General features: G+C 48.2%; 1 protein-coding gene across 1 annotated transcript; it reads left to right on the forward strand.

Annotated features, from left to right (window-relative positions):
- Positions 1–872: 872 nt before the first annotated feature.
- LOC131262637 (mucin-22-like) lies at positions 873–3414 on the forward strand. The gene is made up of 3 exons (XM_058264689.1): positions 873–941; positions 1020–1269; positions 1356–3414. Exons 1-3 carry the CDS (start codon positions 897–899, stop codon positions 3248–3250), a joined length of 2190 nt encoding a protein of 729 aa, XP_058120672.1. The 5' UTR covers positions 873–896; the 3' UTR covers positions 3251–3414.
- The last annotated feature ends 5694 nt before the right edge of the window (positions 3415–9108 follow it).

The raw sequence follows: 9108 nt of genomic DNA on the forward strand, positions 1-9108 counted from the left end.
GCCCAAGTGCTTCCGCCCAGGATGATCATCTGGGCAGATAGGCGTTTGTTTATTTTCGTTCTAAGCTTGAATCAGATACTCCTTTTATTTACACTTTGGTATTCAGAAATCGGCCGGAAGTAAGAAAAAGAAAAACAAGAATGCCAAAGCTGCTGCCGGATATCTAATCAAATCTCGAAGACACAAGTTCCCTTTCGATACGCCATCGGTTTGAGAGCCTTACCTAGCCTGCTGCAGAACGAATTTCCGCCCGAACAGTTCCTGAGAAGGTAGTCAATGGCATTCCGAGACACATCATTGTTTTCGAACGCATTGGAACGATCCATTGGGTTTCCAACGGTTACTTTGATGCTAAAGATAGCTTCTGTGGAAATCAAATCAAAATTTCTCCTCCATGGCTGAAGCTTGAATTCACAATGCGGCTATATTGGTTCGAGTTCTCGCAATCCAAAGTTATTTAGAACTTATTTACGTGACGGTCTTTGATATGCAATATGAACCAGCTTGTTGTCATCTTCGCTGGCAAAGTTGAGTCATTGCCTCACCTGCATGGCAGTGGAATGGAAACAGCCAGCTATCAGGTTAAGGCTAGTTCCCTTGGAAACTAAACTGTCTGCTATCTAAACGACTGGAAGCTGAGTGAATCTGTTCCTGTCTTATCACGCGCCGAATCGTTCAACTATCGCACACGTTATCTCCAACTAGCTTTGGATAAATCCGGCAAGGGATTAAGTTTCTCGCACTGCCGTCAACTGAAACAATCCCGGACCGTGTTGCAACATTCGCTTAAATAAGGCCAGCCTCCACCCAAACGCCATCAGTAACGACCAACGACCCAACCAAGAACAAGTCTTCGAAGTTGGATAGGAACCTTTACACCATCGTGCCGCCGAAATATGGATTTTGTCTTCAAAGCATTCTTCCTACAATTCCTCCTATTCGTAAGTGTTTGGCCACGCGGCGGCGTGAGTGCCCAAAACTATTGACAGTTTTTTCTACTCTCCGCGTTTCTGCTACAGGGAGTGCTGGTCCCAGTCGTACGACCGCAAACCGGAGGGACGGACTGCCGCGGCAAGGACTATCTGTGCCTGGACGATGTGCAATTTCAGCTTTGTGTAGATTATGGTGACGGGGTGCCGAAAACCGTCAACGACGAGGTGCAGCAGTGCCCGCAGGGAACGTTCTGTAGCAACAGTGGCCACTTTGAGTGTGACTCGTTTGTACCGCCGTCCACCACAGCCGAGCCGCACGTTGACGTCGGCGAGAGTGGTAAGTGCATCGTGCGGTGGACCGTATGCTGCAAAAGCGGGCTTTCCGTTCTAATCGGTTTATTTCCTTTTCCTCATCAAAACTAGAAACGGAGAATGGACCAGTGGAACCGGTGGAAGAAGAAGCCACATTGCCGGTGCAGGAGCAGGAGGAAGCCACATTGCCGGTCCTGGTGGAGGAAACCGAAGAGGGTTCGCCACTTGAACCAGCAGCCACCGGAGAGGATGATACTGACACGACCCCGAAAGAGGTGCTCGTTGAGGGGGAAGTCACCGAAGTGGTTGCCACTGAAGAGCCCGCCGGGGAATCTTCTCCTTCGCCCGTTGAGGTGACGACTAACGAGCAGGCTGAAGAGTCATCTGATGTAGCGTCGGAAGGAACGGAAGTGCCGGAAGAATCGGACACCAATGCCGACACAACGGTAGCAAGCGAAGCTGAGGCAGAACAAACCACTGAAGATTCGGCATCTCAATCAAGTGTCGCTGCTGAAACAGAGGGCACCGAGGCTGAGGTTGAGTCAAATCCCACCACAGTTGAACAGTCCGTGGAAGCTACCACGCAATCAAGCGAAACCGAAAACACCCAAGCGCCAGTAGAACCGTCAACTGCTGAAGTTCCAGAAGCGACAAATCCCACCGAAGAAGAGGTAACTAACTCGCCCGAGGTGTCTACGGATGCAGAGGAACAGAGCACGGCCACTGAACAAGAACCCAGCGAAACGGAATCCCCCGCAGTTGAAGGCACTGAAGGAGCTGATTCGAGTGCGGTTCCAGAAAATACCGAGTCGAACACCGAGGAAGGTTCTGAAGGCGCTAGCACCAATCAACCCGAAGAACCAGTTCCATCCTCCGAAGTCCCCGAGGTTGAACCAACAACTGAAGATTCCGTAACCGAGGGAGAGTTGGAAACATCTTCTGCCAGTGCCTCTGAGACCGTCACTGAAGGGGATTCCCAGCCGGAACAATCAACGGAAGGTGTTCCTTCGACTGAGGCTTCAAGCAACCCGGAGACGGAGACTGAGGTACCCCAAACGAGCAGTGTGGCTCCGGAGGTATCTACGGATGAGCCGGAGGTTACCGAATCAACCAGCGTTAGTTCTGAACCATCAGAGACCACCGAGCAGGAAACGGTTACCGAAGAAGTCACCTCGGAAGTCGCGCCCTCTGAAGCTAGCCCCACGGAATCAACCGAAGCCAGCACGACTGCCGCTCCGACTACCCCCGGACCATTCGTGTGCCAAGCTGCCGGACGGTTTGCGCATCCGACCGATTGCCACAAGTACTACATCTGCTTTTGGCTGCCATTCGGCCTGTACAGCCTCGAGCAGAACTGTCTGGTAGGGTTCGCCTACAACCCAACCCTGGAACGCTGCACGGCCGATCAGAGTGTCTGCTTCCCGGGCCAGTTTACGTGTACTGCCCCCGGCCGCTTCCCGGATCCGGCCGATCCAACCCATTACTTCTGGTGCGTTTGGAACATGTTCGGTGGCTACCTGCAGTACAACCTGCAGTGTCCCCTGGGGCAAGTGTTCAACCCACTCCGAGCACGCTGCACGTTCGTCGTCGCTGGCCGTGCCCTATCCTTGGAGCCACTGAACGAAGAGGAGCTACCAGTTGAGGTCGAATCTCCCGAAGAATCATCCCAGGCCGATCAGTCGGACGAACCTAACGATCACGACCAGTCTGTGGAGCCCGTGGAGTCGGTCGAACCGATGGATTCGGTAGAGCCTGTGAATCCCGTCGAACCAGTGAATCCGGTGGAGCCCGTGGCCCCGGCAGAGAACCAACCGAAGCTGAAGGTTAAGTTTCAGTGCCTCGAAGAGGGTACATTCGCTGACCCCAACAACTGTGGTCGCTACTTCGTGTGCACCCTCAAGAAGCTGGACAAATTCAAGAAGAGCAAATTCAAGTGCGTCACCGGTGAACGGTTCGACGAACTCGTCGGCGCCTGTGTGCCCGATGTGGACGCTCTTTGCGCTTAAACTTGTGAGATCAGTATGAAGTAACATTTGAAATAGGAAATGCGACCATACAAGAATGAATAAAATATTTATCAGTTATTTATTATTACTGCAAGTCAGAAAATAGGCAATATCATATGACGTCTAAAGTTTACAAATTGGTAATAAAAACAAAATTTGGTAAAATTGGCAACAATTACAACATTTTATTGACACTTTATTGATATCCGAATGGGTTCAGTGTTTACAACAGCTATCAATAGTAGGTTTTGATCCTTTTCAATAAACTGTTGTATCTGTCCATTTAATGCTTTTACAGTCCATTGAATGGTTTTCGTAGTTTTGTTTGACTATCCATTGCTCAGGTTTGCCAAAGAAATACTTTTCTTATGTTTTTACATTGATAAGAAAGGATTCTGGTATCTGACCATCGTAGTATATATTATTCTGGTTCGGACCTTTAGCTTTATAACTTTTTTTTCTTTGTTCCACGTAACAAAGTAGAAAATTTACAGCGATAATAAAATGTCACCAGTTCAAATCACCATTTCAATTGTACAACTTATTGATTATTTAAAATTAGGAATCGTTTTGGTTGACGCCTGAAAGAAAAATACCTCATTCCTGCAGTCGGACAAACAAATTGACTTTCATTGCATATAGATTCGGTTTTCACACTTAAACAAACTCCCTTTGGCACTGAGTGCAGCACAGCGCTCAAACGAGCCCTCGGAAGGTGATGAAATAAACATTCCTACGGGAGCCGGCCGCCACGAACAAATTGCAATCACTCTTCCGAAGTGCGTTCCAGCGCGGTCTACGGTTGTTTGCACTGGGGGCGGGGGGCAATAAACAAGCGAAAAACTGTTCCTAGGCGTCGGGAGTTTAACGCTTGGCAAACATTTGCCAGGCCAGGCCAGGGCAGAACCGTATGTCAACAGCAATGGCGGATAAATATTTGATGAAGCGTGTTTTTAATTAATTTTAATGGAAACAAAATAACCTCAATCTATCGGATGACAATTATTGAACCGAGAGGGTGTCCACCGTGGCGGGTCGTGATGTTTTTTTTTCGTGAGCTTCACAATGCTCGAACGATTTTTATTGCACCGTTCTGTTGTTGCACCGATCAAACGGTGTGTTGTTTTTTTGTCCTCTGGTGATTTGTTTTTACTGGAGAAGCACATTTCACACGCTTCCGAGCATTGATGCTGATCATGAATAGGATGATGGATGCTGCAGGTGAAAAAGGGACCTGTTCGTGTCACAAAAATGGGTTTCCTTCGTTTTCACAGCAACTCAACGAATGATTTTATAAATGTCTTTACTTAGAGGTTTTAAAATTTGATTTGTCGCAATAAAAGTGTGCTTTGACTTGGTTTAAGTACCACTATTCTACCCCAAGACGGTTCATAGCGCTTTTAATTTCAAGCTCGCATTATAGTATTGATGTTTATCCAACGGTTGAAAATAAGTTTTGCCAACGCAAGCGTAGGTAAGGTTATTCGACATGAGCGGTGTAGAAATGGTCGGTTTCATGGAACACTTTGGAAATCATATTTGTTTGTTTACATTTACCTTGCCCAGTGTAACATAATCCACCATACGCTTCCCAACTGGTGGCTTGTCCCTAACGTGCTGAAATGCAATTTTCATCCTTTCTCCCGTAATCAGTTTTACAACCTTTCCCAAGCAACTGGAAACGCTCGAGGGTTGTTTAGGGGAAGTGCTTTTCTTTTTTGTAAAACCACATCCCGCACACGTGGACGCTTAACTGGATTGATTGTAAACTTCAATTCCTTGACATTCTACGTAGCCGAAGGTCGTGGACAGTGTGCAGTGAGAGATGATTGTCCCCAAACCCGGTTCCATTCCGGTCCCTACGGTCCCCGGGGGGCCCAATCAACTCTCGTACGTCCCTTTCTCCCAGTTCTCTGCTCCACGCGCAAAGGAAAAACAAAATCCAATCAAAACATCATAATTCGCGCCTCGCCGAACCCGCAGGCGGGCGCCGGTGGATTGTTTTTCCCCGAGATCATTCCCGCGCTCGTGGAGCGCCCTTCGGTCAATTTCGCCCCTTCCAAAAAATAACTCGCTACTAGCGGCGCCATCCACCGATCGCGGCACGCGTGGAAATGGAAAGCCCCGATGCGATATCTTCTTCGTGGATCCATACGGATTATAATCCCACATGAGCGGAAACTTTGACTAGAATTGCGCCCGCAGGCGGAAGCCCTGGCGGTGTACCCCACATCGGTAGACGATGTGCAGTCGGCCAAGAACTCGTATCCGGAGCAACAAAGAAAAAAGGGTTCCTGGAGGGGGAGTGCGAAAGAGAAAACAACCCGTAGGGACGGGCGGAGGGTTCGCTACCGTTCGAGAGATGGTGGTTTGGCGCTCGCTGGGTGCTTTCATGCCGGATCGAGCGCAAAGTGATGGGACACCGGCCCGCGAGCCACATGCCCTCCCCCTCCGAAAGGGAAGGGTTCCATCGGCTTAAAAGGATCAGCGAAAGGACGAATTTCGAGCAAACGAACAAAGCGAAATACAAATGTTAAATAAATCATTCAAACTTTAGCGACGGCAAAATTCAATTACGATTCATCTCGGGGAACGCGAGCAGACAAACACTCGCACGCACACATACACATACACCCCCACACATGGGGAACAGATTCCCGCAAAGGCTCACTTGAGGTGTGTGTAATGCCGGCGAACGAATGGTGGGTTTTCTTTTTGTTTTCCCCAACCACCCCCAAGACCCTAAAAGGAACCGGATGGGTTCTGCGACCAAAGTCAATGGCCGGAGGAGGAGCGGGAGTTTGTTTTCCTTTCGGCAAACGTCCGTAGAAAATCCCTGGATGAAGCTAGTTATGGGTCGCTCGCTCGTTGTTTTTGTGGGTGGCATGGCGCGATTACCAACCGAGGGAACCCGGCCAAAAACCCCGGGCGTGATGTGTGTGAAAGGGATGTTTTCATATTTCACCAACGGAATGCTCGGCGCTGTGCTGCTCGTGGCGTTTCTTTGTTTGGACAGTAACGAGCCAGCGAGTTGTCTTTGTGGGCATGCCCGGGCCTCGGGAGGATCAAGATTTTCTCGGTAGCACGCAAATCAAATTGAAAGCACGGTAGCGGCAACAAATCTTTTTACAACACCGGCGTAGGCGATTGGTGTGATAAAATATGCATAATTAATCTTCTTTTGTGACTGAACCTTCTTTTTTGTGCTTTTGTTTTGCTCGGGGTTAACCGGTGCGATGACATTTGTATGAAGCAAACCTGTCGCGCATAAAATGAGACTGTAATTCAATCAGTAAATTTCGTTGGGAACATTTTGCAATTGATTTTATTTATGTTACATGAATCTCTTCGTATCCTAGCAGTGTGTTTATCAAATGGACAAACCGGAGCTGGTGCTCGAAAAGACCGGTTTTCCCCCATTAACAGCTGCGCAAGGTTCTTCGAGGTGATCACGAAGAAAAGCCGATCATCGCATACATCAAGGGGATGGGACAACTGCCCACCCGCAGCGCAAACATGATTCCCGGTACCGAGCAATCCGCAAATAGCCGGGAAGCGAACGAACCCAACGAGCAAAGTAACGGAAGAAGTGACAGCGTACCACCAAAGTGGAACAACAAATAGACGCATTTGTTCTGCCCATCCCGGCTTGGAGGGCTTCCGCAGGGATGAAATCTTTCGATGCTTTCTTCTGCGCCTATTGACGAGCGATACAGGGCAAGCTGGATGCTCTGGTGATCGGGAACGGTCACATGGTTACCGCAAGCGAAGCGCCTTGACGCTATTTATTTTTCCATTTAAAGAACCCACAGACTAGATTAACTCCACGACGTGTGAGACGTCAGCGAGGAAGCGAAGTGTGCATTTTCCCCAGGCTCAGTGCGACAGAGTACACAATCCCTCCCCCCACACACACACACAGTCCCACGCCGAGAGTGTTTCCAAGGCTTGATTAGAAATGCCTCCTTGCGACCGGAAGTAGACCGTTCCACGAACAAACACTCCCACACACTAAGCACCCGGGAAATAAAAAGAAACGATGTGGGCCGATCCACGAAGGTGGTAGCGCAAATGGAGGAAAAAAGAAGAACGTCGAAAAATAAAACGCAAGCTTAGCAAAGGGCACAGCGGGACAAGGCGAGTCCGGGGACCGGAAAAAGTCGGACCCGGAGGGTGCGATTGTGTCGAGCGAGCATTGCTTCATTGTTTGCTTTGTGAGTGCCTCTCAAATTCAGCGATGTGTAACCGAAATTGGATTATGTGAAGGACTCCACCGCATCCCGGTGTTGGTGGTTCTCCTCCTCCGCCTCCTCGCCCACTCCTTCCTCCCGGTTTCGCACCCCGGGGGGAAGGCTGAATAATGCATGGGATTGGGAGTATGAAAATATAATTTTATTTCTCCGTTTTCCACCGCTACGAACGGTGGGACGAACGACAAGGCGCCCGGGTAGCGTTTTCCCTGCGGACATTTCCCGGAAAGGGGTTAACTTTGTGTATCGACCGCCACACCACCAGAAGGCAGGGCTGTTTGCTTTCCGGGAGGGTAACCGCAGAATTTGTCACACTTGCCCGTGTCACACATGCTTATCCGGTCGCACCGACCGGTGATCATTTTTCCGAAGCCAAAGTTGGGAAGTTTGATGAGTTCCGGCGCGGCAACGGTGGTCCAGATCGATTCCTTCCGGCAGTGGCTTGTTTTGGGGGTGGAAAGTTTAGGGCCGTGTGGCCACTTGCGGTTAGGTTGAGCTAATGTTTCCCGGAAAAACTTCCCTCATCGAAGTTTTGCTGTAAAGCGGGCTCGTAAAGATTCGATTGAGGAAATTGGAAAGCATCGACTCGGAGCGGTTGAGCCACGGAAGGAGTTCATTGCTTACCGAGTTTAGAGACACGCATTTCTCCTCAAAGCAATGGAGTCTGCTTCGATATTACAACTTCAAATGAGAGCGACGAATAATACTCTGGTCATATTTACTTGATTTTCATATTACGCATTGAAGGGAACTTACTACTGTAATATAGAAATTATAGAAACTTCTTGACAAAAGTGTAATGTTTGCATTAAAAAATAGGAACATTTGCGTCGCCAATAAGAAAAAACTCAACCAAGCTAATTGAATAAAATAAAAATGTTCCTTTCAAAAAAATGTTCCGACTACCAGTAAGGCGGCCTTGCGGTCCTTGGTCGAAACTTTAGCCATAGCCGATAAAACCATTCATGGCATAATTTACTGTAGCCAAGTATGTCCAAACCTCTGGATCCTACTCTTTATAAAGTTTTCTGATAAAATTGGTTAAATCCGGAAAGTACTGCGCACTAGCTTTGTGCATAGCCTTCTCGCTGATTTTCAGTCACGATATGCCGTTCTATGGAAATTAAGGGTCTCCAAAACATTTGAAATATACTGTTCTAGCCGGAACATAAAGAACCAGGTTTTTTTTACCATTCGTCATCCTCTAGCTTCAAACATCCATGATTGTCCCGTTGTTGCGATTTTCCGAAAACATAATTTACAGGAATCGACCCGTTTGTTCAACTGGCTGACCTGAATCGAAACTTCTGTTTAGAAATGTCCATCTGTTCTAAGTTTTTCTTAACTATATAGCAAGGTTAAGCGACATTCTGGGCCAAAGAACGGATGTTTAAGTCATTTTTCCTACTGCCTGTCGTTACGGCGTCTGTTGCAATTTGGAGTCCCGCAGCTCGGGCCGTGGCGTGACTAAGCTTTCAACTTTTTGGTTCATGATTGAACAATGAACATGTCAATAGTGAAAATATAGCTAAAAGTCCAAATCAGTGAGTTTGGCGGACGGGAAATGTCTCATAACTTCAGACAAGTTCGTTCCGTGATGAAGCTGGT

This window comes from Anopheles coustani, chromosome 3 (genome assembly GCF_943734705.1).
Source record: "Anopheles coustani chromosome 3, idAnoCousDA_361_x.2, whole genome shotgun sequence".
NCBI classification, from domain to species: Eukaryota; Metazoa; Arthropoda; class Insecta; order Diptera; family Culicidae; genus Anopheles; species Anopheles coustani.

Bases quoted from the DNA above. Each gene is read 5' to 3' on its own strand.
- LOC131262637 (XM_058264689.1), top strand. From the start codon at position 897: ATGGATTTTGTCTTCAAAGCATTCTTCCTACAATTCCTCCTATTC. The intron at 942-1,019 runs GTAAGTGTTTGG...TTTCTGCTACAG, and splicing joins TCCTACAATTCCTCCTATTC to GGAGTGCTGGTCCCAGTCGT. The intron at 1,270-1,355 runs GTAAGTGCATCG...CATCAAAACTAG, and splicing joins CGTTGACGTCGGCGAGAGTG to AAACGGAGAATGGACCAGTG.